Here is a 16,399-nt window from a genome sequence, read left to right on the forward strand (position 1 = left end):
GTATTTTATCCTTTATTATAAAAGCTAGACTTGCTTGGCTATCATGTTTGCCCTAATCCTCCCTACTTTGCCCTAATTCTCTAGCTTTTTTCCCTCCTAAACATGTACTAATTGCTCGAGTAATCTCATCCGTTCAAGCACTTGATTACATCCGCTTATTCAAACTTGAAAAAAGTTCTCTCACTTCGTTAATGCAATTGAATACGTATTAAAGCCTAATCAAGTCGGTCAAAATTCCCCTACACTAATTGCTAATCAGAAATAACTAATTCCCCTACACTAATTGCTAATCAGAAATAACATAAACATCCCTTAGAAAGTGGCAATTGAAAATGTTTCACGCATACATTTTTTACTGTTTCATGCATACACTAATTCCTATCACATTATTCTACTGACATTTCAATGTTTCACACATGCATTTTTTACACTATAATGTGCTATCCGATATAGAGTGATATGAAGATATGCGTTTCAAGGTGAAATTTCTCTCGAATTTTACCACTAAAGTATGCACTAATCACTCTACCATTTACTACCTATTAAAAGCAATTATGACCTACTTATTTCAAATATTAACACGTATCAAGGTTGATTCAATTTTGAATAGTAATTATTACGTACTGTTAAAGGCAATTAAGAACGTAGTTAATGGCTTGAAAATGTCGTTAATGACAATTAAAAACTTGAAAGTCGCATATTTTCGTATAGGAATTACTTTTAATTGCTTTTATGCATTATGCACTAACCACTCTACCAATTACTACCTATTAAAAGCAATTATGACGTACTTATTTCGAAAAATAACACGTATCAAGCTTGATTCGATTTTGAATAGTAATTATGACGTAGTGTTAATGGCAATCAAGAACGTAGTTAATGGCAATTAAAAACTTTTGAATAGTAATTATTACCAATAGAAGACTATGATTAATCACATTTGAAACTAACGAAGAGAATTGCCAATTATCTATTTAAATACCACTTAATTGTGCTAATACAACCATTCTCGACTTTAAGAAAATTTAAGCAAATATAACTCTTCTTGCACTTGCTAATATGGCAAACATTTTCACCCCCATTTCAGTTGTGACAGGTGGAAAGAAGGATTTGAAGTTGATTGTCTGTGTGGCCCATATATGGCTGATCCGTGATAAGGAAAATCCAGACGATATCATCTTCATGAACATGATATTGGTTGATGATAAGGTATATTATATAAATCAATTGTATAAATAAATGATTCATTTTTCAAGTTGCCACTACGATAACATATACTATGGTTTATGTTAATAACATGTTATTTTTTGTTTAGCGAGAACGGATCCAAGCCACTGTTCATAAGTTTCTGGTGCCAACGATTCAAGGAATGGTTGAAGAAGGAGGAACATATAAGCTAGAGAATGTCATGGTAGGATTTAATGAGTGAAATTACAAACTCTAATTGCCACACAAGCACAAACTTAATATGGAATTGGTGTAAGGCTTGGATCAAATTTCAAAGGAGTCAATTTTTGTTTGTTTTATTTGTAATGACTATTAACAAGAGTTACTGTAAGAGATGGGTTGAATACGTAAAAAAAAAAGGGGGTTGATGATAACCAATGATGAATGTGAAAATACTAATGTCACTTCAAATGTCATTTTTATAGTATTTCGTAATGTATGATAACTAATGTAAAATGTACGGTTTTCAAACTATATTAATGTCAAGATGATATGATTAATGTAATACATTTTTATCATATGAATATTTCATATTTTGATGAACGTGTTGACTCACAATTGTGTATTTTATTATCTATATTGCTTGCTAGGACAGAATGAATTAATAACGATCTTTGAAATTTCTACAAGGAAAAAGAAAGTTTTTTCCTCTACTATTGACATTTGTGAATTAAAATGTGATATGCAAGAATGACAAGAAATGTAGCACTAACGTGAATGTAAAATGTAGGGAAAATATACAGATTTGAATGTGCAAAGAATGAAAAAAAGGTGAATATTTCGAAAAGTAAAAATGATTTGAAAATTTAAAGAACTTCTAAAGTAAAAATATATAAAGTAAGGTGCATAAAAGTTTAAAGGATTTGCAAAGACTACTTTGACGAAAGTTTAAATGAATTGAAAACTTTGAACACAATTAAGGCAATGATAAAATGCTGGAAAGAAAAAACATGAAACTTAAAGTGAATAGATGATAAAAAAACAAGGGTATACTTAAAACAATGAGAATCGTAGTAACACTATTTATGAGATTCTTGACCTTTTACAATGACCATTCAAAACTAATTTATGGCTTTTGCATGGGTTGCATGGTTGTCTTGTACACTAGACATCTTATACTACAACGACTACATCTTCAACACATAAATTCTTGATTCTACCACTCTTCTAAAATAACTCATTTTTTCAACTCTTGAAAACAAAACAATATCTTTGTGTGATTGTGTCATCTTATTTTACTTCTGGTTTCATGAAAGTTGTCCTATTCGAGGACACCCAACAATAATTCCTAAAGGTTACTTTGGTTTATCCCAAAATATGAGTCTTTTTTAAAATTATAGATACATTTATTGATTTTTTTTCCTAAATAAACCCCTTATTAATATTACTAAATGTCTTGAAATATACACTACCCAGAAAAAATGTCTTGAAATATGAGAAATTATGGTTAAATAGACACATATGTAATATAATATTTTAGGTAGATCTAAATATAAAAAAAAAATTAAAATAGACACATTAAATTTACCATCCACTTTAGTATATGTGAAAAGGAGTATAAAAAAAATAAAAAAGAGTATTTTAGGTACATCTATTCTTTAAAAAAATAAAAAATAAAATAGACACATTAAATTTATAGTATCCACTTCTTTAAAAAAAAATACATGTGCAAATGCATATGATGCATATAAAAAGGAATGCAAGTAGTAATAAATATCATTATCATTTGTTTATAGATGTATTCAGCCTTCTCATTTACACCATTCACAATGGCGGTGTTTCACCTATTTAGCACCACAATAAATAGACATCCCATTGTGGAGTATAATTATATTGATGTCCATAGAGAAGAATGACTATGGAAGCACCCTCTCTTTATTTTTCGTGAGTCCCATTTAATAAGTCTTGATAAAATAAATAAATTTTGTTAAAATGTAATGATATAGAATTATTTGTGGGGGGGGACCTATTTAATAATTTATGTTGAGGTGTTGGGTTGAAAAAAAATTGATGCTTATTAAGTATTATCGTAAAATTAATGATGTGAACATAAGGGACATATTTAAGCACTCAATTTGAGGTGCTCTGTTGTGGATGATCTAAGAGAAATTAGCAAAATTAATTAGGATTATGACGGGGAAATATAATAAATATATTTAGTCATTTAAAAGATGATTTACTCAATCCAACCAATCTATAAATAAATTTTTTTTTTTTTTTACAAATCTATAAATAAAATTTCTAATTTCACTTTACAATAAACATCACATTAACTTTGCATTGAAAATGTGTAAAATAATTTATGTAATTACACCACCAGTCATAATTATAAGGAAAAAAATTTCATTTTTGGTTTATTGAAAAAATAATGTATGTGGTCTATAATATAGACAACATACATCATTTATTGAATGAACTTTTGTTTATAATAATGACCGGATGATGTAAGTATTAATAAGACATCTTTTTAGTATAAGATGTCTACAAATAGAAAATAATGTATGGGGTCTTTCTAACCAGTGCCCTCAAGGAAATGGTTAAAGATTCTACAAATAGAAAATTTGTCTTGAAAATATAAGATGTTACTTTTGATCAAGTAATGATTACACAACTTTTTGATGAAAACTTGTTTGTTTTGTATGCTTAATCAATACTCATTGGGTCACTGGTTAGCATTTTCCTTAGTATAATGATATTAAATAAATATAGTCAAATTTCATGACTTTTTTTAGATAGACAAAATGATAAAGCCATTATAAATTTAGACACACAATTGGAGGTGTCGGGGATCAAACCCCGATCATAACTTTCAACTTAACAATTTTAACATTTTTGTCAAATGAGTTAAAACACATGTGACATTTTTTTTAGAACTCGGTATCTTATACAAGAACCGACTAATTCGAGGGATCTAATCCCATCATACACTTGCGGAGCTTCATTTAAAGCAAAAACAAATTTTTGTATGAATTTATCCACCAAAATTGATACGATCGAACCTGATACCTTAATATGAGCAAACTTCAAGATCATACACCAACCATTAAGTCATCTCCAAATAAGCTACACGTCTTATATAAAATAAAAAAAAACTTACTTAAACATTCATATACGTCAATATCCTTTCTCCTCTCAGTTCTCTCATAATGTAACTCACATTGTATTTAAATTAAATTGATAAAAAAGAAAAGTTAGATGTACTAATTTGCTGACCATGACTAAAAAGAAGACTTAACGTAGATGACGTTTACATTAATTTGACGAAAGAAACATAAAAACAAAACAAAACAAAACCATGCGTGCCACTGCCAATAATCCTCACAAAAACGCCAATATTCTTCTTCCAATTCCGATTCCCAACTCGAATCCCACCTGACTCATTTCAACTCACTCAACTCGTCCCTTCCCTTCAACCATGTCTTCTTCACCAGAAGCAAAACGCTTAGAAGAAGAACTTTCCTATCCAATTCTCATCGCCGAACGAATTCGCTCCGCCACAGAAGAAACCGATTCCTTCAAACTCGAATGCTCCGAAGTCTGGAAACACGTCGAACGTCTCCTTCAAATGCTCCGTACACTCGTCCGATTCGCCGCCACCGCTCCTCCGCCTCTTTACGAACGTCCCGTCCGCCGTGTCGCCGCTGAAGCCGCCAAGAATCTCGAACGCGCTTTAACTTTAATTCGCAAGTGTAAACGCCGCAGCATACTCCATCGTGTTGTTACCATCGTCACCGCCGCTGATTTCCGGAAAGTTCTTGTTTACCTTGATGCCTCCGTCGGAGATATGAAGTGGCTCTTAAGTATCCTCGACGTCGACGGCTCCGGCGGCGGAGGTGGTGGGATTAACCTATCTCTTCCACCGATTGCGAGTAATGATCCAATTCTGTCATGGGTATGGTCTTTTATAGCTTCAATTCAAATGGGTCAATTGAATGATAAAATTGAAGGTACAAATGAACTTGCTTCATTAGCACAAGATAATGATAGGAATAAGAAAATTATTATTGAAGAAGGTGGTGTTCCACCTCTTTTGAAGCTTTTGAAAGAAGCTTCTTCGCCTGCTGCGCAAATTGCGGCCGCGACTTGTTTGTGTTACTTGGCTAATGATTTGGAGAGAGTTAGGGTTATTGTCAATGAAGTTGGTGTACCTGCTGTTGTTCAGGTTCTTGCTGATTCGCCGATTAGGGTTCAAACGCTGGCGGCTAATTTGGTTGCTAGGATGGCTAGACATGATCCTGTTGCTCAAGAGGATTTCGCGAGGGAGAATGCCATTAGACCGCTTGTTACACTTTTGTCGTTTGATACGGCTGTGGATGAGCAGACGAGTATTCATTCTATTTTTCAGGTTAATAAGGAGTTAGGGAAGAAGACGACGGATAGGTCTGGTACTGGCAGTGGTAGTCGACAGTTTGCAAATTCGTATTCGAGTACTTATTATTATACCGAGGGGAGTAGCCGTGGAGGGAATTATAGGAAGGAGAGGGAGAATGAGGATCCTGCTGTGAAGCTTCAGCTTAAAATTAGTTGTGCTGAGGCGTTGTGGATGCTTGCAGCAGGGAGTGTGTCGAATAGTAGGAAGATAACCGAGACGAAAGGGATGCTTTGTTTGGCTAAGATTGTTGAGAAGGAACAGGGAGAGTTGCAGCAGAATTGTTTGATGACTATAATGGAGATAGCGGCTGCGGCTGAATCTAATGCTGATCTTCGACGTGCTGCGTTTAAGACCAACTCACCTCCTGCTAAAGCTGTTGTGGAGCAGCTGTTGAGGATACTAAAAGAGGTTGATAGTCCTTCGATGCAAATTCCGGCGATTAAGTCTATTGGTTCGTTGGCTAGGACGTTTCCTGCTAGAGAGACTCGAGTAATTGAACCTCTAGTAGCACAGCTGAGTAATAGAGACATAAATGTAGCAGATGAAGCAGCCGTTGCTCTTACCAAGTTTGCTTCTCCAGATAATTTCCTATATGTTGAGCATTCCAAGAAAATAATCGAATTTGATGCTGTTCCGGCAGTGATGAAACTGTTGAGGAGTAACGAAGTTAACCAGATGCATCATGCGCTAACTCTCCTTTGCTACCTTGCACTACATGCTGGCAGCAGCGAGTCGTTGGAACAAGCACGGGTGTTATTGGCTCTAGAAGGCGCAGATAGAACAATTCTTCCTCAACATATAAGAGATTTGGTGTCCAAAGCAATCGGCCACCTCAATTTGTATCATGCAGGAAGTCATTCTCAACCATTGGTATATATGCCCTGAGCACAAATTCGTATAGTTTGTGGACCCTTTGTTTTAATGGGTTCATCAGTATATTATTGAGCTGGTTGCATTTTGCCCACTTGTTGGGATAGTGGGGGGTTTTGTTATATAGAATCAAAGCATAGTTCAAAAAAATACATTAGTTTTTCAGCTTGGGCTGGTTTTTATCCCTTTTTCCCCTCATGAAACTAGTTAATGGGGTGGTGATTGTGCAGAGATTATTTATAATGGATAATTACTTTTCTTAGTCATTCAAATTTTGCTGTTTGTGTACTTATTTTGTTCATCAAATATCTTCTCTACATCACTTTTTGATAGTTTAAATTCTGATCTTAGGATAGAATTGTTTGAGGTGTTATTCCTTCGTAGAATGTACATTGCGGCTTCGCCATTTGAAGAATTTTTGCCAGTTTACTTCTGACCTCATGTCTCCAATCAATGGTCAAAACATCAGCTGTCGAATTGAATGTTGAAAGAAAAAATTAACCCTTAAAATAGCCTATTTGACCAATGCAAATGATGACGATTAGCATCGTCGTATATACTTATACAGAAACAAGAATCAGTCATTTCCCTTTATGTTCACTTGTATTGTGCTATATTTCTTCATGTATTTTATGCAGACTGAACTTGGGGAAGGCCAGATATGGAGATAATTTGAAGCTGGCCTGGACATTTTATTTGTTTGTTTTCATAAGATATACTCTTAAGATGTATTATGAGATGGATATGAAATTTAGTCCATTTTATATCTCTGAATAATTGTTGTAGCATTTTACTGAAAAATCTCATTAGGTTGCTGGTAATCTTAAGGACCCTAAGTTGGACCAAAAGAACAGTTTGTATGTACAAATCGACTAGATAATATTCCACTGCCAAAAGGGCTGAGGATTATACATGTTATGTTTTCTTTTGAACATGTTTATTAGGCTCAAAGCTTCAGTGTACCAACACAGTTTCCTTCTTAGGTTCATGATCTTTCTTGTGTTTTCATTCTCAAACCTAGGAATAGCAAGATCTCAAGAACTTTAAATGATTTTCTTTAAGAAAACAACTAGATAAATGACCTGTGCTGTCTTAATAGTAGTGTAGTTTTTTTTTCTTTCTTTTTTCGAAAGGTAATAGCAGTGTAGTTATCGTGTCTAGTTTGTGTGTGAATTTTGCTAAATTGTCATTTGTTTGTATGTGTATTTAATTTAACTTTTCATACTTCAGTGTAAGTTAGTAGTATTAATTAGAGGTATGTTTAGGAGAAAAAGGGTACTAAACTTTTTTCTTTCTTCAAAAGAGGCTTATAACTAGGGATGGGGAGAAAGTATATCGTAGATCCTCCTAGTCTATGATATTATGATATGGATAACCTATTTTATTTTCAATTATAACAATATCTACCACAAAGATTTATAATGTTTTAAACAATATGAATTAAATAAGAAGTTTTAATCACTAAAAACTTCAAAATTTATATTTAATTTATTCCTTGTTAAAAAAAAATAAACTTTTACGAGAGATTTATATAATGCACTGAATGTTATTGCAAATATATTATGCAAAAAAGGTATTGATGGAAAATATTTGGCTGACTAATATTTGTTGAAAATTTTCAGAGAGATTAAAAACGGAATTTGAGATATTTACAGGGATAAAAAACTTTCCCTCAAAAAAGGGATAAAAAAATTATTTAAACCAAAATAGTAAATTGGTAATACTCTTTTATTTTATAAAGGCTTAAATATGATTTTAGTCCCTGTAATATAGGCGTGTTTTGATTTTCGTCTTTGTCAAAAAAAAAGTTTGAATTACGTCCCTGTAAAAAAAAATTTGTTTGAAAATGGTCCCTGGCCCCACTGTTCAGTTGACTTGGCATGGTATTCGCCACGTGGCAGTTGCTGACTGTGCAACTTTTGCCACGTGGCGCTGACGTGCGCGGTCCACGTAATTAAAAAATAAAAAAAAAATTGAAAATTATTTATTTAAATTTAAAAAATCTGAAAATAAATTTAAAAATCATAAAAATAATCCGAAAAAAAAAAATCTGAAAATTATAAAAAAATTCCCAAAAATCTGAAAATAAATTTAAAAATCAGAAAAAAATTTCAAAAAATAGATTTTTTAATTTGAAAATTATATATTAAATTTTTTCCAAAAACAATGGCAATTGTATTTTCTGAAAATAAATTATAATTTAATAAAAAAAATCTAATTTCTTATTCTTTTATGAAAATTCTAATTTTAAAAGAAAAATTATTTTTCTAAGAAATTTCAAAATATATAATATTCAAGAAAATTAATTTTATATTGAAATTTATACAAAGAAATAAATTCAGAAAATTATTTTAATATTTTAAAATTTATTTTCAGATTTTTCGGAAATTTTTTATAATTTTCAGATTTTCTCAGAAATTTTTTATGATTTTTAAATGTATTTTCAGATTTTTCGGAAATTTTTTATAATTTACAGATTTTTTTCAGAAATTTTTTATGATTTTTAAATTTATTTTCAGATTTTTCGGAAATTTGTTATAATTTTCAGTTTTTTTTCGGAATTTTTTTATGATTTTTAAATTTATTTTCATATTTTTTAATTTTAAAAACAATTTTCAGAATTTTTAAAATATTTTTTTAAAATTTAATATTATGGGGCACGCCACGTGGCAAAAGTTGCACAGTCAGCAACTGCCACGTGGCCAAAACCATGCCAAGTAAGCTGAACAGTGGGGCCAGGGACCATTTTCAAACAAATTTTTTTTTACTGGGACATAATTCAAACTTTTTTTTTTACAGGGACGAAAATCAAAACACGCCTATATTACAGGGACGAAAATCATATTTAAACCTTCTATAAACTAGCGAAAAGACTTTCCGCTCTTTTTACTGCGCAAACATTTGAAAATTATGAACGGTGTTTTTTTATGAAATTTTAATTTAGATTAAAAATAAAAATATAAATGTTTTTTGTTTTCAAAGTATAACAAATCAAACTAACTATGATTGTCTATTTCAATGAAACCAATAATATAACAAAAAAAAATAATCTAAATGCTTATTTTTTTTAATGACACCAACAAAAATCTCTATTATAAAAAAAGTTGTTTAAGGGTATAATTGGGATAATGAAAAAATAGGTATAGATACAATCATCTAGTTTGTTACACTTTTTTAAATTATAAAAGAAAAAATTGGACATTTGTGTTTGTTACACTTCTATTTTAATATTTAAATATTTAAATTTATTCTTATTTATTTGTTACATGTGTTTGTATTAAAAATAAAGGGCATTTTTGGAAAGAAAAATTCAACCCAAAAGTGTTGAAAGGGGTAGTTTTCTTTATAAAAATTCAACCCAAAAGTGTTGAAAGGGGTAGTTTTCTTTATATACAGTATAGATAAATAAAATTTATCGTGAGTTGCCACAATATAAGATACGAATAAACTTGGACTCATAGAAATTACTCATAAATAGATTTACATTTAAATTCTTTCAACAAAATTAGCAAGGTTTGAACTCGAATCTCCAAATTCGAAAACTTTTTTTTTTTTGCTACTAGACCAATTTTGTAGAGTTAGATGAGATCTTAATATATGACAATCATTATAAAGGAAGAATATTATTATTATTTTGTAAAAAAAAAAGAGAGAGATAAAGATTCCTAAAAATAAAACCGAAAGATGAAGATTGGTTTTAAGATGAATAGAAGATTTGTTTCGAAATTCACGCGAATTATCAGCCAACAACAATTGATTTGTTTCGAAATCAATCACTTTACTTGTTCTCCAAGTCTTACAAGCTACAAATATCCCAGACTATTATGAAACCTCAAAGACCCAAACAAAAATTATTATATTCCAAACAACTTGTTTATCTTTTGGCCACACGCAAATCAATTATATTCCTTCAAGAAAATGTCAAAGTTTGCAAAACCATCGACAGTAGATAGGTTAAGTGATTTACCAGACGATATACTGTGTCACATACTCACTTTTCTTCCGACCAAAATCGCTTTTGCAACTAGTGTTCTTTCAAAAAGGTGGATTTCCCTCTACAATTCTCTCAATATTATAAACTTTGACGATGAATTCGTTGAAAACCATAATGAATTCCTTCACTTTCGTCACTGTGTGGATGAAGTTGTACTCTCACCGAAGGTGCAACACCAACCCATCAAAACGTTTCGTCTAACGTGTAGAAGAGATGATAGTTATAGACTATTCATCCACGGTGATCATTGCATCTTCAACACATGGGTAGAAGCTGCAAAACGGCGTTGTGTTGAGGAATTTCACCTCACTATAAATTACAGCATCTTGACGCCCAATATTTTTACCTTCCAAACCCTTGTCGTTCTCAAACTTGAGAGGGTACAAGTTGCAAGTGATAGTTTTTGTGTTGATCTTCCATCACTTAAAACCCTACATTTGAAAGATGTTTATTTCACAAACCAAAATGATTTCAGGAAACTTCTTTGCGGTTGTCATATTCTAGAAGATTTGCATATTTATCTTATCTCTATGAAACGGGATGACAACAATGTGTTGGAAGAGTTTAAATCCTTGTCCTTGTCTAAATTGGTTAGCGGAAATTGATCCGGTTGATGTTCCGAGTAATGTAATTGATAATGTCGAGTTTCTATGCATAAACCACACAGAAATGGATACTTTCAAAAGCATTTCAGTGTTTCGAAACTTAATTTACATTAAACTACAGTTTAATTCCATCTTTCATGGCTGGGATGGTGTAGTAGAATTGCTCCAGAATTGTCCCAAGCTTGAAATTCTTTTCATAAAAAAGGTTTGTGGAGTTGTATTTGTGTTTGCTTGTTATTTGCATCGTATATTTTAATAAATGCTATTTTTTCTTCTTCTTTGATAGCGGTTCTTAAGTTTATCCCGAGATTGGAAATGTCCAAGTTTGTCTCTTGAATGTGTTTCGTCTCACCTCCGATCATGTACTATTTTAAACTTTCAAGACTGTGGAAATGATATTCGATTTGCAGCATATATTTTGCAGAACGCGAGACTTTTACAAGACATGACAATCAACATTACTACTTACCCTTCAAATGGGATGCTTTTGGAAAAGAGTCAAATTATAGGAGAGTTATCCTCCTGCCCAAGAATTTCTCTAGGATGCAAACTTTCATTTGAATTTAAGTAGTTACTCTAATTATTTGTGTTTTTCATTAGTTTCTATTCTAATTATATGCAACCATTTTGTTTGGTAGTTTGGAGAACATTTAGTCTTCTAGTAAAATAAACGAGGATGGTGGTCTTTAGTATGAATTCTAAGGTGGACTACCATTGTGGCTCGATAACAATTCTGTTTGGATGCTTTTGATTTTATTTTGCTTTATTGCATTGAAAGTGAGAATTGTTCCAAATCCTACTTATTAGAGTTCTTTGGTTGTACTTGTTACTGGAATATGTTTGCATTAAGGAGCTTATGATACTCCAATTGCTATTATATACATGCTGCTTCCACTATTTTCATTGGCAAGATAAATATATCTATAGAAAATATATTTGGCAAGAGATAATTACTATTTTCATTGGTTAACTTACCATTAAAATTTTGTGTCTTTTTTTTTTTTTTTTTTTTTTGTGTGTAAGTGTACTCAATCTTGATTAGCTCTTTTGTGGAGGCATAAGAAATATATGATTTGCAGGTTCTTTCGTCTTAGGCTGAATGTGTTAGGCATGACTTTCACTGGGATGCTTTGAGATATTGTGTCAGTTTGTGATATTTAGATAAGGATAGATATATCATTTTGTTTCTGATATAATTTACTTCAATTAAAATCATTTTTTTAAGTTAAAGAATTGCATTCCCAAAGAAACGCCAACAATGTGAATCCCATATATACTCCACCAACCATAGTGGCTGCGAGACTACCAGATCATGGTTTGGTGCTGAAGGAGGCATGAGACTGGGAGGAGAAAAGTCTTTTTGCTGCCAAACCCAGTTACAGGAAGCACGCTTTCAGCAGCGTATTTTGACAGATTTGGATAATATACGAAGGCGGAATGAGAAATTACCCATATTCACGATGAACTGTCACTCTACCAGCCCTCATCAAACAACCATCACCAGTAGCATTCGTTTTCCCAGAGTAAAGAATTCGATATTTCGATTTATTGTTGTTTGCATGCATTTTATTGAACCTTGTTAGTCATATATATCTCAATCAACTATTATAAAATCATAAATACGTAATTCTCACCTCCTCTAAAGAACACCCTTCATCAATAGATGAATAAAATCATTACAGGACATAAATCTAAAACTTATGACATTCAAATCTCAAACCCAATCATGTACCAACAGCAGGGACAGACTTATGGTTATCAGTCAGTCATATCTTATTTTTTGTGCAACAGAATATAGATATTCTCCTTGTAATATTAACAATCATAAACAAAACTGAACATGGTTGGTTGAGCATTAGCAATGATCCTCCCTGTATAACATAAAGAAGCTGCAATCATATATGAAAAGGATAGACAAAAAGCTGTTTATATTCTACTCTGCACAGTTCTATTATGATCTGAAGAAGAATTTGTCAACAGTTCATGTTATAAAACATCTATAGATACATGTAGCCTTTTTTAAGGAAGAATATCTTGAGATACACTATGATTTATATTTGTCGAACAGAACACAAACTATAAGTTAGACATTAGATACAGGAAGACCACTTCGGCCGTATGATGCACGGTAAAAGTAATGCAACTTCTTGTTCACAAATGATACAAGATTTAGCTCAATTTGATGGCAAAGCACGCCAACTATCAGCTAGATGCATGGCATGACTGTGTGAAGCAGCAGAAATCCGATGAACAATTGCATTCTTTACATGAGCAGCACCCTTTTCACCAGCGCGACTAGCAAGTTCCGAGTACACCAAAGCCTTCATCATGTCTCCCTCCTGTGCAGATATAATTTAATACCTCCATTAGAAAGACATCATAATCTAACATTAAATAGTGAAGTCTCAGATACTGTCCCCCGTATCAGACTTAATATTAGAACCTTTAAGTTGTCAATAATCATTACCATAACTTTTAGTTATTGCTGAAAACTATTCCGATAGTATAACCTAATTCCAGATAAGATTGTCAAAATAAATTCAACCAATAGAAAATCTGAGACAACTGATTGCAAAACTTGGAACGACAAATGTCTGAATGCTGAATTGAAATATAACCTCAAATAAATAAGCACTACTTAAAATCAGATTTTGCACTAGTCAGAGTGTATGCCTATATCTATTGAAAACTAGCTTAACAACGGTCTGAAACATAGAGTTCGATGCGACCAAGAAACATTGAGTAGAACCAACGTAGACGAGAAAGCCAAACAAAAAATGACTGCCAAATGACCGCAGTTTCTAATTAACAAGCTTAAAAAACAAATTAGTGCGGCAAGATTATAAATTCTAAAACGATACCATGATGCCAAGTTTTCATAAGAGACATTTTGACTGTTTGAACTATTCTCTGGCACATATTATGAGTAGAGGTATAGCGCAAAGGGATAAATACTTACAGAATAAAGAGCAAGTCCATGCTCAAATTGAGCTTTAGTATGACCACGATCTGCAGCCCGCTTCATCCACTTTCTTGCTATTTGATGATTGCGAGCCAGTCCTTCCCCAAAAGAGTAGCACAAGGATATATTGTACATAGCACGCATATACCCGCCTTCTGCAGCTTTCGTATACCACTTGACCTATTCCAGGAGAAAAAATGTTAACATAAAAAATAGGAATATAATATTATGATAATAAAAGAACCAGATATATGCAATACTATATGTCAATTCTCAAACATTAAACCATGCAGATTTCCCAGCTTTTAACCCCTCCCTGATTATTTGTAGTTAAAAATTGTAGTACAGAAAATGAATAGAGCACTAACCGCTTCTCTTATATTGCTTCTATTCCCACTAGCTCGATGAAGACAGAGAGCAAGTTGGTACTGGGCCCGGATATTCCCACCTTCGGAAGCTTTATATAACCATTTTAAAGCTTGCTCAGTGTTTGGAGGTTCAACTGCATAGCATAGGTATACCTTTGTTAGACATAAACTATCAATCATAATTTTCTTTTCCATTCCATTCTAAGGATAAACTAATACTCATTAAAATTCAAAAAAGATATACACACACTACTATAAAAAGTAACAGCTTTGCCCTATATATCATTTCATAATAGCAAACAGAAGAACTTATGAGGGAGCCTGTTGCAACAGCTTCTGTATTAACGGTTTATACAAAAGATCCCAAAAGAACTTCTTAGCAAGTATAATCCAAACAAAAAATTAGCTTATCTATAATGAATTCAGCCCCTCTAAAATGAATAGTTAGTAAAATAAGAAAATCATTGATTGATATTTCATTTATCTATGATTTGTTACGCATGTGTATATAATATCAACAATTAATATGTTCATCGATAGTTGATATCACTCACTTTATTCTTTGAAGTGTGTTGTTCACTTTAGAGGAATCAGATGTATCTAAAATAACTTTTCAATCTTATGAAGCACCAACACTTTGGATAAGCTTTATGAAGCACCAACACTTCAAATCGAAAGTGTGTCTGGTTTTGTGGGGTTGTGTTAGGCCCAATCACAAATTTTAAGATGGTATCAGAGCCTATTCAAGATATGTTGGGTCGCCTATAGGATTTCCGCTATCAGGCCACTAGGATCACGCTCCAGATGTTCGTTCAGTCTTGGGTGTAAAGGTGTGAGTTAAGAATCCCACTTTGGAAGTGATATGGCAGCAACCGATTTTGTGGGGTTGTATTAAGCTCAACCACAAATCCTAAAACTGGTGTCTGACACCGACACATGTGTTTACACTCAATCACTTCCATTTTCTTAAATTAATGTGTCTACATGTCAATGGTGTGTCTAGTGTATGTATATATGAGCTTCATATGATAAGCTTAAAAGAACGATGTTCAAACCAAGTTGGTATGCAGTATACAAGTGCAATGTACTTGGATATAACCTATGTCTAGATACCAAAAGACTCATATGATTATCAAAATTCCATTTTCTACAACATAATTATAGATATACAAAAAAAAAAAAAAAAAAAAATCAAAGATTGAGGAATTGAAAACCTTGAAGATACGAAATTCCCAGATTACACTGAGCAGAAGCATTTCCAAGGTGAGCAGCCATAAGATAAAAATCAAGAGCTTTATCTTTCTCTCCTTTCTCCCAATGAATAAGCCCAGCATCCACCATAGCAAGAGCCGAACCCTTCGACGCAGCTTTCGTGAACATCTCAAGCGCCTTCTCCGTATTCTTCCGAACACCACGTTTTCCATGCTTCAACCGTTTCCCCCACATGAGCATCACCATCGCCTCACGTAACGGTCGTAGCGCCTCGCACCATGAGCGGCATACCAGGGAGGCGGATTCGAGGTTGGGATGGTCGAACGAAGCGGAGATTTTGGTGAGGATGTCGTAAGGGAGGGAGGAGAAGTCGGTGGAAGAGGTGGTGGATGAGGAGGAGGAGGAGGAGGAGCAGAGGCGGATGGAGCGGGAGGATGAGGGAAGGGGGAAGGAGGTGAAAGGAGAAGAAGAGGAGGTGCAAGGCCAAGTTTGGTTGTTGTTCATTTGTGAAGCGGTGGTTGTGAGTTTGTGTGGAGAGTGGTTGAAGGAATGGAATAGTCGAGAGTTGATGGATAGATGGTGGATGTGTACGTAATTTGATTCTCAACTCTTTAAAGCTCATCATTTGTTGCATTTTACTCTTCATTTCATTACGGTTATTAAACTTTGTTTTTTAAGGGGGATAAAAAAATGTAGTATTATTTAACAGAACCGATAAATTCGAAATCGAAACCATGCAATATTTTTTTTTCACAAAAAATAAAAAAGAAAACTAATACTGATATCACT

General features: G+C 32.9%; 2 protein-coding genes and 1 pseudogene across 3 annotated transcripts; 2 read left to right on the forward strand and 1 right to left on the reverse strand.

Annotated features, from left to right (window-relative positions):
- Window positions 1-4,532: 4,532 nt before the first annotated feature.
- On the forward strand, window positions 4,533-6,741 carry ARO4 (armadillo repeat only 4). Its single transcript, XM_085714393.1, has one exon. It carries the CDS (start codon window positions 4,643-4,645, stop codon window positions 6,482-6,484), a length of 1,842 nt encoding a protein of 613 aa, XP_085570519.1. The 5' UTR covers window positions 4,533-4,642; the 3' UTR covers window positions 6,485-6,741.
- Window positions 6,742-10,337: 3,596 nt separating this feature from the next.
- LOC146920986 (FBD-associated F-box protein At4g10400-like) lies at window positions 10,338-11,947 on the forward strand (annotated as a pseudogene). The gene is made up of 2 exons (XR_015011969.1): window positions 10,338-11,273; window positions 11,355-11,947. The product of XR_015011969.1 is annotated as an FBD-associated F-box protein At4g10400-like (transcript).
- Window positions 11,948-12,993: 1,046 nt separating this feature from the next.
- Window positions 12,994-16,195, reverse strand: LOC146920987 (F-box family protein). The gene is made up of 4 exons (XM_085714395.1): window positions 15,613-16,195; window positions 14,399-14,532; window positions 14,028-14,210; window positions 12,994-13,407 (listed from the first exon to the last, which is right to left on the reverse strand). Exons 1-4 carry the CDS (start codon window positions 16,112-16,114, stop codon window positions 13,243-13,245), a joined length of 984 nt encoding a protein of 327 aa, XP_085570521.1. The 5' UTR covers window positions 16,115-16,195; the 3' UTR covers window positions 12,994-13,242.
- Window positions 16,196-16,399: the final 204 nt, after the last annotated feature.

The sequence above is a fragment of the Medicago sativa genome, chromosome 5 (assembly GCF_051527215.1).
Source record: "Medicago sativa cultivar Bolivia chromosome 5, Bolivia_mono, whole genome shotgun sequence".
NCBI classification, from domain to species: Eukaryota; Viridiplantae; Streptophyta; class Magnoliopsida; order Fabales; family Fabaceae; genus Medicago; species Medicago sativa.